Consider the following 17,997-nt stretch of genomic DNA (forward strand, 5'->3'; position numbering starts at 1 on the left):
AGAAATCAGAAGAGCTGACACAAGGAGATGGTTTCCCCCGTGACAGGAGGGCACGAGAGAGAATGCAAGAAACCCCAAGGGCTGCAGCAAACCCGTGCCAGAACACCAGACTCAGGGAGAGAGTGGCCATGCCAACACCTTGACTGGGGCTTCTGGCCTCTGAATCCACAGGACAAATGCCTGTGGTTTAAGCCAACCCACGGTGCCGTATCTGTCTTAGCCCCTCTGGCAAACTAAAACTCCCAGGAAAGGATGATGTTTACTTGTTCACTTACTTAGGAGCCAGAAATAACAGAGATGAAGAAAAATAAAAGATAAAATAAGTCTTGGAGGCACACTGAAGTTGATAGGTTTCCATTACACTGAAAATATCTGAAGTCTTCACCATTTCCTACAAGGCCCTATGTGATTCCTTGTTCACCTGGCTCTAGCCATACAGTCTTTCTGCAGGACTTCAAACTTGCCAAACTCGTCCCCCTTCTCAGAACCTCCATGATTGCCTTCTGCTTGGAATGCTCCTCTCCCAGATCTTTAGGAGAGTTCATCTATCACCACATTTATATTTCTAGTCAAATGTCAACTTTTCAGAGCCTGATCTCCCCATCTTAAAACAGGCTGCCCGGTATCCTCACACCATGGTTTCTATCCCCTTACTCTGTTTTATTTTCCATTTCAACACTTACTACTTCCTGAAGTTACATTTCACATCAATTTGTTTGTAAGGTTCATTCGGACAGATATTTTTGTCTGTCAAGTTCATTCTTGTTTCTCTAATACCTATCATTTTATGGCAAATACAAAGAATTATCTGTAAGAACTTGTTGGGTGAATAAATGAGATAAGCAGATTATTATACGTTGGTTTTGGAACTATGAACAGCAAAGTGGTTGGTGCCAAATTTCTCTCTAATTCCAACTATTAAGGCTCATATTACTCTCCTTTTTCTGAACTGTAATGGTAATACCTCCTACCCTTCAGATCCATATATAATTTCAACCTTAAATGTTATCTAATTCATTTAGTCAAAATCAAAATATTGAGTGGCTACTATGTGCAAGGCATTGTGTGGGTACAAAACAAGTATATTAAAAAAAAAAAGGAGATCTGACCCTGAAGAAATGTGCAATTAACTGAGGATAAAGAAATAAGACAGAAAAGACCCTTGGCATTTCTTGTTACAGCCTTAGTGTGACTACTCCCGAATGAACCACGAGGTCCTGAGCATATAGTAACACATGCTTCTCATGAAGCATGAATTCAAATCACTTTTCCTGAAAGGCAGGAGTGAATAAGATATGCAGCCACTGAGTGTGCTTATGATACACTGCCTACCATACACATCACAAGGCAATTTGACTATTTTCAACTTCTTAGTTTCTATTCAGTGACTTCTTAAGTGATAAAAGCTTTGTTTGTGACAAGTGGCTCTGAAAGAAGTCACCTGCTAATAAAGAGGAGATTAAGAAGTATAACAGAGCAAAGATTTTGCTGCCAGACATTAGAATTTTCTTTTGGAGTTCAGAAATGGCTTGAATTGTGATATAAATGATTCCACCAAATACCCTATCCATATATAAACCAACAAAAAAGTTACTCAAAAAATTGTTCCAGCGTCTATTTTTGAGCAGTGCTGCCCAAAAGCACTTTCTGAGATGATGGAAAATGCTGTATTGAAACTGTCCAATACAGTAGTTGCTAGCCACAAATGACTACTAAGCACCTGAAATATAGCTAGTGTAACTGAGAAATTGAATTTAAATTTAACTTAATTAATTTAAATTAAAATAGTCATTTATGTCTACTGGCAACCATATTGGATAGTATAGCTATAGATAATGCAAAACTTTTTCGAGATGGAGTCAGCTTTGGTGAAAGTTGAAAAGACATTTCATTGGTAGTAAAAGACAAATGCATATATTTAAATTATATACAAATGAGTGTGGTGTCTTTACTAAAATGTGCAGTCATTTAAGGTACTAGCACAGCTACTGAACTAAACTTCATAGTACGAAAAGGTTAGCTTAGGCTGTTAAAAAGAGTGTCCCTGGCATGGTATGACAGCAAAAGGAACAGTGGCATTAGGTGACCCTACTGCTTTGACAGTATACTTTCTACCTAGCTGAGGAGACTCATAAAGAAGGGTCATTGGCTAGAACAAGAGTTCAGCACAAACCAAACTGTTTTAGAAGAAAAACACTTTTGTTAAATGGCTCATCCAAGAAGGAGAAGCCAACATAAAAGGTGAAGATGGCTAGTACCAAATAACTTCTCTGTGGCTGTGAGGCAGCTTTAGGATCAAGTCAGATCTATTTTACAATTCTGCCCACCCTAGGGCACTAAGGGATAAGGATAAGAACTTCCTATCTGTATAGTGGCAATACAATAAAGGTTTGTATAATATAGAGGGGTTTATTTCAGTAGTTTATTTTATTTTGTTTGTTGTACTTAATAATTTAATAAAAATTAATAGTTTCGTGGCTTTAGTCATTGCTGTATAATCACAAAGTCTGAAATGATCACAAACTTTTCAGTTACACTTTAATGTAAGAAATACAGCTGTAATTGTATTTGTAGACTGGAATATTTTATCAAAGTCAAGAGTCTACTAAATACATACAAAATCTCTCAAGAGAAATACACAAAAATAGGCAGCAAATGGAAAGCATCAAGTGAATGATGTCAATAAACTCAAGGAAAGACAAGTCACTTCCAGCTGGGAAGGTGGCAACAAAGAAACCCTCAATGCAGAGAATGACTGAGAGAGGGTGAGGGCCTCTGGTCACTGCAGTGATGGGCACTTGCTGAGCCTGTACAGTACTCAGTGATCCCAAGAAATGGAAGAGCTTAAAACTACCACCAACTCGATAAATTCTTCTTCCTTAGGCATCAAACATTCACAGTGTATTAAGCAATATTTACAATCCTTCAGACAAAGCTAACAAATAGGGAAATAAACTCAAATTCTAATTTTACCTATAATTTAGCTCCAACTATTTCCAGGTAAACACCTGAGTTATTGGCTGTGAAAAATCAACTTAGTTAGGGAGTGGGTGTAGTTCAAGTGGTTAAGCACCTGCTTTCCATGTACAAGGTCCTGGGTTCAATCCCCAGTACCTCCTTTAAAAAAAAAAATCAACATAGTTAAAAGTCATGACCAACATACTGGCCTAGCCATGTGACCACCCACCCTACCTCTTCCCACAGAGACCTTAGTGGTGAGAAACTGCTTTAATCTGGAAAACACTCAATGCTGGGGGAGTTCACGTGCCCTTCACAAGAGAGGACAATAGTACTAGAGTTAGTGCCACACTCACAGCCTCCCCATAGAAGACCATATGGCCACCTTAATGCTATGGAGCTCAGTGTTCACACCCAGGTCATGACAAAAAAGGCCCCGACCCAAACCCATGGGCAAAGCCCTCATGCCTCATCAATGGCACACCCAGAACTCGTCACGTCCCAAGGAGGCCTCCTCCATTTGCACCTCGTCCTCTAACTATGGGATATTCTCTACTTCGGCAATAAGAGAGACACAAAAATTTATAAAATTTATAAAATTTATAAAATTTATAGCCTTTGTTGGATTGACAACAAAATTCTAGCCTAAGGAACAAAAATATATGAAAATAATATCAATTAACTCACACCATCACTGTTCTATGAAAACCCATCAAATTTCAGAAAGGGACATACGTATGTGTGTTTACTATACTATACACACACACACATTTATAAAGAGAGAGATCTTTCCTTTCAACTTTTCCCTCTGGACTATAAAAGTAATATATGTTCATTGTAGAAAATACAGAAAACAGAAAGGTATGAAAAAGAAAATGAAAATCATACATAACATTCTTCAAACAAAAATAAGATTCCAAATTCCCAAACAAAGGAATATCAGAGTGTCACAGAAGGTGCTTTATGGGAAGCACAACAGTGCAGATGTATCAAGTGTCACCTTCAGAACACAGTCAACAAAGGAAAGATCCTGGAATTACTTTTGTTATGTTCAGAGGCCAAGAGTTCTAAAAATTCACATAATAAGAGTAATCTCTCACGTGCATTTTGGAATGAGGTAAAAGAGAAATGCTAAATAAAGGAATGAACACATTATTGGAGATTCATCAGCTTTGATGACTTTTCAAACAGCAAGAAAATTCAATTTCATACTTTGTCATGTACACTAAAAACAGATTGATAAAAACTGGAACGATAGAATAAATAAAATTAGATATTATTCTTGATAGTTGATTTCTATAAAAACTAATTCTTAACATGAAGGCAATAATCTTGAGAAAGAAAAGGTTGCTAATAAAGTTGAAGCCACTCTAGATTCAAATATGTAACTACTATTCAGTCAGAACTGAATAATTAATGAAAAAATTCTCCAGGCCCATTCTTCATTCCTGCTGTTAGTTTCTACAACCATTTTACAGCTCTTAGAATCTCTACCCCAGTAAAGAAAAAAGGGCATAGGTTGTATTTTTAGAATTGGCTTTGCTAAATATATTCCCCCTTTAATAAAAATTACTTTGTAAGATGAAATGGTCTCAGGCTATCTCAAAATAACATTTTTTTATAGTCTTTGCCCTTAACCCCTAAAGTTCCTGCATTTTAGTTGCTCCGGAAATACAAACTAAAATTTCAAAGTTAAAGCTTAGGAGGTCTTAGTTTATTTGCCAGGAACGTCTTACATTCTCGTAAATAAAACCTGGGAGGGAAGCGGATGTGGCTCAAGTAAGTGCGTTCCTGTCTCTCATATGGGAGGCCCTGGGTTCGATTCCCACGGCCTTCTGAAAAAGGCAATCTGGCCCACACCTGTGGAGAGCTGACGGCCCATGCCCAAAGAGAGTTGATGGCCCACAACCGTGGAGAGCTGGCACAACAAGATGACACAAGGGGAGACAAGCAGACACAGAATACCACACAGGGAATGGACACAGAGCAGACGGTGAGCGCAAGCATCAAGGGGGGAAATAAATAAATTAAGTCTTAAAAAAATAAACAAACAAACCTGGGAGCGCTTCTCACCTGGTTCATGGCCCTAGCCAACAAAGTGGTCTTCCCTCTCCACTCCCTCATCCATTCTTACCCATCTATGGATTGCTGCTGGAATATTCTTCCTCAAATACTGTTTTGACCATTTTATGTAGCTTACTCAGAAACCTACACTGGTGAATTTCTGCATCTAAATCAAATGTCCTTTGAATTTCTCAACAAAGCAAATGTCAACATCTCCATGGCCAGAGGTGCCCTCAAATGAACCACCAAATCAACTGGGGCAAAATTTGTTCATTGCCCAGTATCATCTCCCTTCCTCCTTCATACTTAAGTTGGAAATGTGATTAAAATTTGGCTAAAGGCAGGTAAGCACAAATGTCAGGAGCACCTTCCAGAAGTCTCAACAGCAGTGTGCCCCCTTGCCCCTTCACCACTTCCTCCATCCTGCCCCTGGAGCATGGATGTTTACTGCTTTGAACATGAGGGAGACGGCCATACCCTGGAATTGTGGAGCCATGAACTAAGACACACACCAACTTCTATACCAGGACTTTAGCTGGTTATAAGGCTGTCCCTAAAAAAAAAATCCAAGAGTGTGTAGAATTACACTACAATCTTGCAATACACATCAGGTCAAAATCATTACCTCTGAGGAGTTTGCTTAAGGAAGCAAAAACGATGATGAGGAAAAAAAACAACAATAACAACAAAGAAAAACAAAAAGACCCACCTTTCCACCTAAATGTAATGTTATGTGAACCAAAAGTCCACTAGTTTTGGAATTATAAACAGGACCTTACATTTCAAACACTTAACACTGCCAAAAAGAGATGGCAGGCTACCCTTAAACAATGACTAGGCAAAAAACTTACTTTAAAAGATTATCTGCAATAGTTAAGACAAAAATGAAAACAACTGAAAGCTGTTTGGAGAGTGAAATATTTATACAGGATTTAGGAAAAAATAACAACCTACCCTGGTCAAACATTTCCTTTCTATCAGTTCTGGACACCATTTCTAAGAAGGCAGAGGATGCTGGGCTCCAGGTGGGTTTGAGTCCAACAGACTTCTGCTCTGCTGTCTCCTGAACTTGACGGATAGGCTGGTGTCTGAGTCCAGTACTAAACTCGGGGATCCCAGGTTCACACTGTCATCTGAATTATTTCTCCCTATTTCACTTGGAAGTCCGTGGGAGGAAATGTTAAACGAGGCCTGTGCATTCCTCCCTCAGCTGGCTTTATGAGTCCTGTCCACTCACTCAAGTACATGCTAAATGCCAGGCCAAGCTCTGCTGTGACCACAACAGGTGAGCTGTGGCTCCTGCCCTCAAGGAGTTATACTCAAATCAAGAAGCCAGCCTATTGGCAAATCATAGCCAAGCACAGGAAGTGCCAGATATAGGGGTCACAGCCCACAGGTGGATGGGCAGCACTCCCAGGAGCAAGGTGCAGAGACAGAGCTAGGGAACATTCACTGCGGAGGAGGGGCCTGACCTCTGGTGAGGGAGGTTCAGCAGGAGTCCACCAAGTGAGCCAGGGAGGGTGCCCCCAGCAAAGGAAATGGAGAGCACAAGGTTCTGAGGAGAACCTGCAGGAAGCTGTAAATAACAATGAAGGAAGTGGGTGAGTCAAGGTGAGGAGGTGTGTCACCAGACGAGACCAACCTCGAGTGGTTACACTTGACCCCCTGGGGTGCTTGCCTAAGATCCCTGCATTCCAAACCCAGAATAGCGCTGTGTCACCTAGAGTTTCCCTTCCTTATGCTACCTTCTAGCTTTCAATTACTCTCCTTTCCACTCTAGCAGGTGGGGAACATGTCTGGGGTGAAATAATGACAAATACTAGACGTAATATTTACCAAATAGTCTCCACTGAGAATTGTCCTGGGCCCAAGAGTTCAGGATCACAAACACTCCCATCTTACAGATGAAGAGCCCAAGGGACTGATGAGCTGAGGAGCTGGGTGTGGCACTGTATAGTCCAACTGCAGGGCAATTCTCTCAGCCAGGCTGGAGAGTGACAAGGAAGCCACTTAGTCCAGAGAAGTCTGGGTGTCCCTGGGCAAATTCTATCTGGCAGCCACTGCCCAACTCCCCTGAACCTTCTCCACATGTATCTTCAGGGCCTCTTTCCTTCTCCAAGGTTGCCCTTGAAACTCAGTTTAACCAGACTGCACACGTCTAAGAATATTTATAAATATTGGAGAGCCTGTTCACTTGTTTTGGTATCGGGATGGGGAAGGCAATTAGAATGAATGATCTATTACCTCCCAATATATAACCTCACAATGAGTTTATAAACCACCCTTTTCCATATCATTTATCAAAATGGTATATCAGATGGCTCACTAGACCCACCCTTGGTCTACTTACTCCACTACCCTGCCCCTTAAGAAGTCCCCATGACACACTCAGCCAGCACCTATACTATCCTCTACACTCCTTGGGGTCACCATGTCTTACTCCGTATTCTAGAAGCTACTGTCTGTCCTCTGACTTTCACAGCTTCTATGTGCACGGAGTACAGCGTTACGGGAAAAGCATGGGTTTAGAAATTGAGAAACATGAGTCCAAGTTCCAGTTCTGCCTCCGTTTCAACTGAGTAACCAAGGAGGTACTGGATTTGCAGAGCTTCCACTTCTCCTTCAGTAAACACCTCCAACTTAAACTGCAGGGAAGACTAAATGATATAAGTAGTCGAATGCCTGATGTCCTAAATTAATTTCTTCCTCAATCCATTTTACCTTACCACAGAAATCTTGTGCAAGTAACTAGCACAGAGCAGGCCCTCAGAAAATCAATTCCAGCACCAAACCCCAAATCCCCTTTCTTATCACTCCCCTCTCCCATCTTCAGGAGAATTTCATGGATTTACTCAATGACCCTAATTCTACTAAACTACAGAATTAAATGGCAAGAGCTAAAAGAAATAAGGGTCATGAAAATTTTCTGCAGGAGCTAATTCTCTCAGGTCTGCATACCATCACCCACCCTCAGTGAGGATAAGGACAGACACGGAATGCAGATGCAGATCAGTGAAAGAGAAAATTTCCTGCACTCACGGAGCATACATTCTAGTATTCTAGTGGAGGTGGACAGATAAGCAATAAACGTATTAAGTAAATTATATTTTATGCAGCAATGATAGGAAGTGATTGTGCTAAAGGATACAGAAAAACAGAGCAGGGCAATGGGGCTCAGGAGTGCAGGGCACGGGGGGACTCCTAATGCTAAATAGTGTGGGCCAGAAGAGGCCTTGATGAGGTGAAGTTTCATAAATATGTGAAGAAGTGAAGAAGTCAGTCATGCAGGCATTTAGGGGAAAGAACATTCCAAAGCAAAGGACACGAGGTGAAAGAGAACCTGGCATGGAGCAAATGTATCAGCTGGGCCAAAGCAGAATGAGCCAGACAGCTGGTAGGGAATGAAATCATCAAAGATGTCACTGCGTGCCAAAAATGCAGGCCCTTGTAGCCATCATACAGACTGACTTCAACCATGAAAGCAATGGAGAGCCAATGAAGATTTTTTTTAAAACTCTAAATGGAAATAGTTACAAACTCAAAAGAAATCCCATCAACCAGATTCCCTCAATGGATGACATCTTGCCTAACTATAGTGCATTTTTTTTAACAAATCAATTTTGCTGATACATATTAATAAAGCATACATTTCATTCAAAGTATACAATCAATGGTATTTGGTATAATCACAAAGTTATGCATTGATCATCTCGTTGAATAATGTAGTGCATTGTTAAAGTCAGGAAATTATAATCGGCATACTAATATTAACTACAGACCTGACTCAGATTTCACTAGTTTCTGCATGTACTCATTTTTTATGTTTTTGTGAATTGTTCAATGACATTTTATCACATATAGAATTCATGTAATACAGAACTACCCCATCATAATAAAGGGACTCCCATGTACGGCCCTTTTGTAAGCACATTCACCCTCCTCTTCTATAATCCCTGACGATTTATTTGATCCCCATCCCTGTAATTTTATTTCAAGAATGTTACATAAATGGAATCATACCATATTTAATTTTTTAAGATCATCTTTTTTTATTTAATGTAAGCTCTTGAGATCCTTTCAAATTGTTTTGTCATTTTTATTACAGTAGTTCACTGTATGAATATACAGTTTAACCATTTACGCACTGAAGGATATTTGAGCCAATTTTTTGCTATTATGTGATCATAATTTTTATTGGTCTAGAATAAATGCCCAGTTAATTGCTGGGCTGTATGGTAAGTGTATGTTTAATTTTTAAAAGTGACACCAGTGTCACTTTTTAAAAAAGTGGCAGCACCATTTTGTATTTCACCAGCAATGCATAAGAGATCTAGTTTCTCTGCCTCTTCATCAGCATTTGTTATCAGAATTTTTTATTGCAGTTCCCTAGTGATTAATGGTGTTGAGCATCTTCTTCTGTATTTATTTTCCATCCATATATCTTCTCTGATGTATCTGGATTGTTTGTTTCCTTTTTGTTGACTTTAGAGAGTTCTTTACTATTCTGGATATGAGTTGGAGATTAGATTTGCAAACATCTTCTCCCAGGCAGTGACTTGCCTTTTCATCCTTATAACAGGGAGGGTCTTTCAGAGAACAAAAGTTTTTCATTTTTTTCCTTCCCCTCCCCGTTCCTTGCCCTACTGTTTTTGCTGTCTGTGTCCATTCACTGTGTGATCTTCTGTATCTATTTCTCTTTTTGTCTTCTCATCTTTTTCCTCTAGGATTCACTGGGATTCGATACTGGGGACCTCTGATGAGCAAAGAGGTTCCCTTTCAATTGCGCCACTTCAGTTCCTGGTCTGTGCTGCGCTTCACCTTGACTCTCCCCTTTATCTCTCTTTTGCTGCGTCATCATCTTGCTGTGTGACTGACTTATGCAGGCACTGGCTCACCATGCAGGCACTCAGCTCACTACACAGGCACTGGCTCACCACGCGGACACTCACATGGGCGCTCGGCTCACCACGCAGGCACTCAGCTCGCCACACGGGCACTGGCTCACCACACAGGCACACTTTCTCTTCTTTTCTTTCACCAGGAGGCCCCAGGGATTGAACCCAGGTCCTCCCATATGGTAGGGAGAGGCCTTATTACTTGAGCCACATCCGCTTCCCAAAAGTTTTTAATTTTTATAAAGTCTAATTTGTCCATTTTTCCTTATATGGATCCTGCTTTTGGTATCATGTTTAAGAACTCTTCACCTAATCCTAAATCTCTCAAAAAGTTTTATAATTAGAACCATGATCCATTTTGATTAATTTATGTATAAAGTGAGAGGTATAGGTCAAAGTTAATTTTTGGCTTTTGATGTCCAACTGTTCCCAACACCAGTTGTTGAAAAGGCATTCCTTCCTCCATTGAATTGCTTTTGCATTTTGGTCAAAAATCAGCTGGGCATATTTTTGTAGATCTATTTCTGGGTTCTCCATTTTGTTCCACTGACCTATGTATCCATCCCAGTACAACACCCATCTTTACTACTTTATTATTGCAACTATATTGTAAGTTCTAAAACAGGGTGGTGTGATTAGCCATTGATTGGTCTAAACAGAAAAGCAACATGATCTGACTTAATTTTTAAAAAGTCACTCAATTTTGGTGAGAATACACTTTAAGGAACAAAGAAGACAGGGTAAGAGATGGTGGCTCTAACAAGAGTGGAGTGTTTGCAGCAGAGGTCATAAAATATTCTCAGATTTTGGCTGTACTATAAAAGTTGAGCCAAGAGAATTTCCTGGTGGACTGAATGTAAAGCGAGTCTGACCTCCGGGTCCGGCCTGAGCAATGGAAGGGATGATGGAGCTGCCATCACCTGGGACAGGGAAGGCTAAGGATGGGAAAGGGTCTTGGAGGGAAGACCAGAAGTTCAGATTTAACAGGCTGGGGCTGAGAAGCCTACTGAACATCTGAGTGGAGATGTCAAGCACACTGCTGGATACAAGAACCCAAAGGCAAGGAAAAAGGTCTATTTGGCCTAGAGATAAAAATCCAGGAGTCACCAGCATATTTAAAGCCATGACACTGGATGAGAGGGCCAAGGGAAAGTATAGAGAGAAGCAAGACCTAGGGCATTCAAACCCTGAGGTCAGAGAGAGAAGAGATTAGAAGAGGAGTCTGAGAAAGAGTGACCAGTGAGGTAGCAGGCAACAGGGAACTGGGAGAGGACAGCACCTGGAAGGCAAGTAAAAAAGTGTTTCTAGGAGGGTTGATCACCTATGTCACATTCTGTTGATAGATCAAGTAAAATGAGAACTAGCAAGTGCTATCACTGGTGACCTTAACAAGAGCAGTTTGGTAAACTAGTGGTATGACAACCTGACTGGAATAGGTTTAAAAGAGAATGAGGGAGATGAACTGGAGATTGCAAAGGGGAGAAGAAAATGGGGAGGGTCAAAAAAGGGTGTGTGGTGTGTGTGTGTATTTGAGAAAGAAAACAAGCAAAAGAAGCAAGCCAACAAGAAAAACCTCAGGCACTTATAAAAGTGCTAGCAGGGAGGTAAAAAGGATGTTGTGACAGAAAATGCTGTTGGGGTGGGAAGTCGGGGGGGAAACGGTCAGGAAGGCCTCCTGGGGAAAAGACATTTGAGCTGTGATCTCAAACAGGGTGATGATGGAGGGAAAAGGAGGCACAAAGCTTTCAAGGAAGAAACAAGCCAGGGTGACTGTGTGTGGTGAGCGAGGGGGTAGGAGTCAGTGTTACAAACTGAGGTGAGAGGGGCAGGGAGAGGCCAGGTCCTACAGGGCTTTTTAAAGCAGGGCAGAGAGTAAGGATTTTATTCTAAATGCAAAAGGAAACCACTGAAAGTAATTAAGCAGAGAAATTTGCTCTGACTGAACACTCATAAAATAATTATCTATTTAACGAAAAAGAAAAAAATAGCGTGCTTACTCTGCAGTGGCCTTGTGCCAGGCACTGGACATAGAAGGAAGACTAAGGATAGGGCAGAGGGACAGAAAGACATTCAAACACCCATGACCATAGAGTGGAATAAAGGCAACAGGAGAGGGACACAAGATATAACAGCACAGACGTCCTGGTGGAGACGACATATAAGTGGAACAGTGGAACTGACACCTGTGCAGAAATGTACACAGACATGGATGGCAGGGAGGGGAGGGCGCTGCAAGAAGAGAAGACAGGAACTTTTCAAAAAGTAGCAGCATGTTACAAAAATCACTCTGCAGAGATATGGAGGGACCCTTTATGTGAGCAGAGGTTCACCGGTCCCACATCGCCCTACCGGATGCAGTTTTGCCACATGTGTGCCCAAGATGCCTGAGCTGCTTTCACTACCAAGGACCTCGATATTTTCTTTCTGCAGATTTCAAATTTTCTAAGTTTTTTTTACTAAACTACATATAGTAAATAATAATACTGTTTTCACTTTATATTCATCAAAGATGTTTGGCAATCCCAGCTTTTTATTAGTATGAGATACATAATACTATCAAATTTCCTTGGAAAAAAGGTAAAGAAAGGCACTTCATGTCTTAGCCCAAAATATTTCAGCCTTATCAAGAATAAAGGTTGGCTCCTCTGATTTTCAGAATTAAAGAAAATAAGTCTCAAACATCCATACTCTCTTCCTGGATGGGAGACTGAGGTCCCTAGGTAAGGAGTCACTGATTTATGCCATACAGGCAGCCACATTCAATGGCAAATAGCAAAAATTAGGTCCCCATGACAAAACCTGCTATGAAGAACACACTTTAAGACTCCAAAAGAAAATTAAGCTAAGAGCTAAATCTTTAATAAGGTAGTATGCTATCAAAGACACAGAGGTAGAGTCACAGAGCCTCAGCATTACTAGGAAATGTTTTATAAAAGCAAGTTTCTACTTTTATAATATAAGGGAGCCAGTGGCCTTGACACAAAAACATTCTGCTTCATAAAACTTTTCAGGTAGAGATCTATTTCACAACTTAAACATCCACTTACTTGAACTAACTGCAACAATTAATATAACTGGCATTAATTATGTGATACTTCTCTCCTTCCACAGTTCTTATACTGAATAAATGCTGCTGCTCAAATCAAATAACTGTCCCTCAATGTTTTATAAGCATTCACCCTGCTAATAACATAATCTAACAAGATTCAATTCCACAAATAAAAATTTAAAAATTAGCACTCAGGATTGAAAAGAAAAAACCTAGTTCAAATACATAGGCAGGAAAGCTCATAATCTTATAGATAACTACCAGATAGTAACTAAACACCTGCAATTTAAACTGTCTTTTAAAAAAAACAAACTGCCTTTAATAATGAACCAGGCTTCTCTCAGGTTTCTACCCCTCCTCCTGAACAAAAACAGCTCCATAAGGCCATTATATCAGGAAGAAAAAGCACACATTCCACAACAACTTAGAAACTCAAACTTATGCTTTTGACTGGAAAGATATATAATTTTTATAATACTCTCTTGTTTCAACATCACCTGCCACATTAACACTTTTACCTAAAAACTCATATTAAGCACACAGCTATAGATGATGCCCCCTTACTGCTGTAGAAGTTTATAAGTAACAGCCAGTGTTTACTGTGCACAGACCATATAACTGCTCTTGTGTTAGGTGCGTAACAAAAATTATTTTGTTTACACCTAACAATAATCAACCAGCTGTGGGGATTATTTTGGCAAGCAAGTGAAAATACAGAGAGGATAAAGGCTGTTCTCCTAAGCCCAAAGAACATCCCTTCAAGTCCTAGAGTCAATATGACCAAAACCAAACTCACCGCTTTTCTCCCCAAACTCAGGCCTCCTCCTCACTAAGGAGCTCCTCTGGCCATTCCAATTTCAGTGTACGTCATCTTCTCTTCTACCTTCCTCTGCGGTTTGAGTGAATGGCTTTCCTTCTCCCATTCCTACTACCGCTGCCTCTTTTAGGCCTGTGTCCTGTGGTCTTGGACTGTCCTAACCCCTTCAGGCCTCCCTTCTGGGAGCCATTCTGGAACTTGAGAGGCCAGAGTAGAGTTTTCCACGTTATTACTCTTTCCTCAAATTAAGCTACTGAGAAGAGAAATGATGCCCCTTCCTCTCTGGCTCCACAGTTGCCTGGATGAGAGGTACACTACCAGAGCTCAATAAATACTGAACTGACTGACGGAAAGGAAAGAAGAAAACGGAGAAAGCAGAGGTCCCCCCAACTCAAACCACAGGCAGGTTATTACAGCGAGTTTACCAAGTACCAATTAAGGAAAGGAAAGTGTATACCAAATGCTGTGCACATTTTTTTTTTCTTAATCTCACTACAAATATTCGTTTTTAGTTATCTCACTATGAATATCCACTACCAAACCTCAGTCAAGCTTTTATGATTAGAAAACAAACTCGTTTCAATTTACTTGAGAGGCATTCTCCCCAATCTACTTTTTAAAAGGTATTGAAAACTTTTAAGAAAGCAAGAATAAAGGAATTTGTTTTCAGCTAATTTACCACTGAACAACTTGTTCATATACTCTTCAGTTTTGTTCAGAAAACCTTTGCATAATCCCCCTTTCCTCCCTCTTAAGAATGAAATGCAAAAGTACATGTTTATAATAAATTTTTAATAGTAATCTTCTCTTCTTTATTATCTTCTTCTGATAAAATTAGCCTTAAAACACAATACCTTTTAGGGCAGTGATTCTCAACCAGGAGTGATTCCCCCTCTCCAGGTGACTCTGGCAATGCCTGAAGATTTTTGTGGTTGTGACACAAAAATGACACAAATGTGAGTACTCCTGGCATCTAGTGGGTAAAGGCCAGGGATGCTGGTACACATCCTACAATGTACAGGACCCCCACAAAAATTACCAGGCCAAAGTTGTCAATAGTGCAGAGGCTGGAAAACCCTGTTTTAGGAGAAAATATAATGTAAGTTGGAATGGGTACAAAAATTTAAAAAAAAATTTTTAAGGCAAACTCTTCATAATATAAAATATCCTATTAGTATTCTTTTATAAATGTCTTTTTAAATAAACACAAACACACAAAGCACACAGTGTATCTTAAAATCACAGAATTACAAATGTCATATGGGGGGTGTTTCAAGTGACATTTAGGGTTGTTATCTCAAGAAACTCCTAAGTCTGTGGGAAGGAAGTACAAGTCTGAGTCAGAAAAGCACAGCGAGACTAGACAAGTCAAATCTGATTTCTAATTACAAACCACTTGTAACTCAAAGCACTTGTTTTATCTTCTGGCACTCCACCAAATGACATTTAAAAGTAAATGTATTACCAACAAACATTAACCGCAGCCTTTTTTTTGTTTGTTTTTTTTTTCTTTTTAAAAAATTTCTGTAAAACAAAAAACCCTCGATGTAGATTGTGACCAAGACTAAGACGAGGCTTCTCTTCTCGTCCTTTCCCCAAACGATGTAAACAATTCCTATTACTAAACTTTCTCATGGTGTGGGTGGAAGGGGAATTCGTGTTGGTTTAAGTTTTATAAATTCAAATTCCCCCACAGCAGTGAAACACGAGAGGCAAGGAAGACAATTACCAGAAAAAGCCCCTTCAAGTTTACAGCAAAAATAACCTAATGCGAATAACCTTATCAAAAGAGTGCTCTGCTTTACGTTAAGGTCGAGGTACAACGCGCGAAGTCGCTGGAAGAGCAAGTGCCTGGCGCCGAGGTACGCTCCAGCCCTCTCGCCACGGTCCCAGCCGCCCGGCGCCCGCCGACCCGCGCCCAGTCCCGCCGGCCGCGCGGCGGGGCCTCTCCCCAGGGGTCTCGGGCCCCCCGCCGGCGCAGGGGCGCGGCCGCCTCACCTCCTCCAGAAACTTGGTCAGGTCGTACACCTTGTAGTGCAGGATGATCCAGGTGCTCTTGCTGTGGTTGTGCTTCTGGATCTCCTCCAGCGTGTAGTACTTCACGGCCCCGTCCGACGGCTCCGCCATCGCCGCACTCCGAGAGCCTCACGAGTCGAGCGCTCACACCGCGGCTGCAGAGAGCACAGAGCGCGTCTCAGCGTAACCGCCAGGGACATTCCCAGCCGAGTCCGGCCCCGAAGGCTGGGTGTAAGCCGGCACCGCGCGGGGGAAGGGAGGAGGGCCGTCCGTACGAAACCTCCGCCGATTGGCCCAGATTCTTGTCACTCCGAGATGCCCCGCCTCTGCTGCGCAACCCCGCCCAGTGCGCGGGAGACTGATTGGCTAGGGGAGGTGCTCTTCAGAATCATGGGCAGTGCCAGGGCGGGCACGGGCAGGGGGAGGGGGGACTTGCCCTGAGGCTGCGCAGATGCGTTGTGTGGGGTCGGCGAAAGGGCGCAGCGCGTGAGCCTCAGCAGCGCGGAGTGTCTTCCAATCAGATCAGGCACCCGCGCCGACGTCACTGAATCGACGGCAGTCGGACTCCAAGTCCAGGGGGCGGCCTCTGGGTCAACCCGGGGCGTACTTGTGAGTGGGGAAGAGCGTGCTGAGTCCTCGGCCCACGTTTTGAGAAAGCATAGTTTCGTAACTATCAAACGGGGTGCCCAAAAGGACGGTAAACTTTCACTAGCAGCAATTTTGCTTGTCTGCCCCCTGCTCGGGACTTGGATTACCATTTCTCACAGGAAACAAGCAAAAATCCAGAAAAATGTGAAGTCTTTTTTTCTTTTTTCATTAAAAGCAGAAACTTCCAAATTTTTCTGGTCATGCTGAAGTAGTTTCTGTGCTGTTGACCACTTTATCAGGCAAGCACTTGCAGTAGTTTCTCTGTCTTAACGGTATATTGTTCAATAAAAATTTATAAATTATCTCCATTGATTTCATTTAACTATCACTAGCACTTAGTCTTGAGCAGGACTCCTTCCTGGCCCAGCACCCGCCTCCCCTCCTGACGTCACATAGAAAAATTACAAGTGTTTGCGGCAGGGCGGGGACAACACCTGGAAAAATTACAGCTATTAAAAAGTAATGTGATACGTTATTAAGGCCCTTTTCAGCAACGTTAATTAATTGCAAAAGGAACCACAAAGAGGAGAGATTTCTGGGAAGATGGTTGACTAGAAAGACAGGGGGCTCTCTTCTCCAGAAAAATAGCTAGAGGACAGGCTGAAAAAGCCTAGATAAGCTCTTTTAGGGTTTAGGACACCAGGTAAGGACTGGATATCGCCCAGAGGGGAGAGGAGACTACAGACAAGGGGGACTCCAGGGATCCACCACCCTAGGAAAAAGGAGAGAGGAACACAGCCTAAGGCCAACTCAGCTTCTGACCCACAGGTTTGGTCCGTTGTGTCCCATGAGCTCTTCCAGGCCAGGTGGGGCCACATGTTGGTTTTCCCTGGGAGCTGGGGAAGGACTGGAGAAATCAGACCCTCACAACCTCCCTCTCTTCTAGCTGGGACTATTTGTTGAGGATGCCCTAAGAAAAGGGGAAGAGAGGACACAGCCTAAGGCTGACTCAGCTTTTGACTCACAAATTTGGTCTACTGTGTCCCAGGAGCCCTTCCAGGCCCGGTGGACTAGTGCCATTGTTTGCCTTGGGACCGAGCAAGGGGCTAAAGATATGCAACCCTCCCAATCTCCTCCTCTATTAACAGAGACTGATTGTTGAGGACTCAGAGGGGAGTGGAAATATTTCCAACCCAGGAAAAGGGAGGGGACTGCTAGAGAAGGCTGGAGAACTGTCTCAGAGAAAGTTTGAATTACAAGGTTCATAGCCTCTAGACAGAAAGCTACAGCACATAGATCCCCATTTGTGTTGCAACAAATATGCTCCTATCAGGCATTGAATGGAGAGCTGCCAAAGATCACCATCTGCTGGCAGACCAAGGAAATACATGCAAGAAAATTTAAAATAAGTAAGAGGCTTTTCCAGCGTCCATATATATTCTCCCTTCCCAAAGCCCTAGGAAGTGACTCTACAACCAATTACTAGGTCCAGTGCCCAGTTTTGGGCAAGTAGTAGGACAACTCTAACAATTCCGGCAGAGCCCAGAAACAAAGAACAGTGGTAACACATAGCCTCCTGCCACTAAATTCCTACAAAAGAGAAAGATATC

At 41.9% G+C, this 17,997-nt stretch overlaps 1 protein-coding gene across 1 annotated transcript in view; it reads right to left on the bottom strand.

Moving 5' to 3' along the window:
• The window catches only part of CYB5A (cytochrome b5 type A), a 32,258-nt gene extending 16,191 nt beyond the window's left edge, over positions 1–16,067 (bottom strand). Inside the window, exon 1 of the mRNA XM_058277893.1 lies at positions 15,782–16,067. Within this exon, the coding sequence (XP_058133876.1) occupies positions 15,782–15,910 (129 nt within the window). The 5' untranslated portion in view covers positions 15,911–16,067. The remainder of the gene's footprint in view (positions 1–15,781) is intronic.
• Positions 16,068–17,997: the final 1,930 nt, after the last annotated feature.

This window comes from Dasypus novemcinctus, chromosome 16, assembly GCF_030445035.2.
Source record: "Dasypus novemcinctus isolate mDasNov1 chromosome 16, mDasNov1.1.hap2, whole genome shotgun sequence".
Classification (NCBI taxonomy): domain Eukaryota; kingdom Metazoa; phylum Chordata; class Mammalia; order Cingulata; family Dasypodidae; genus Dasypus; species Dasypus novemcinctus.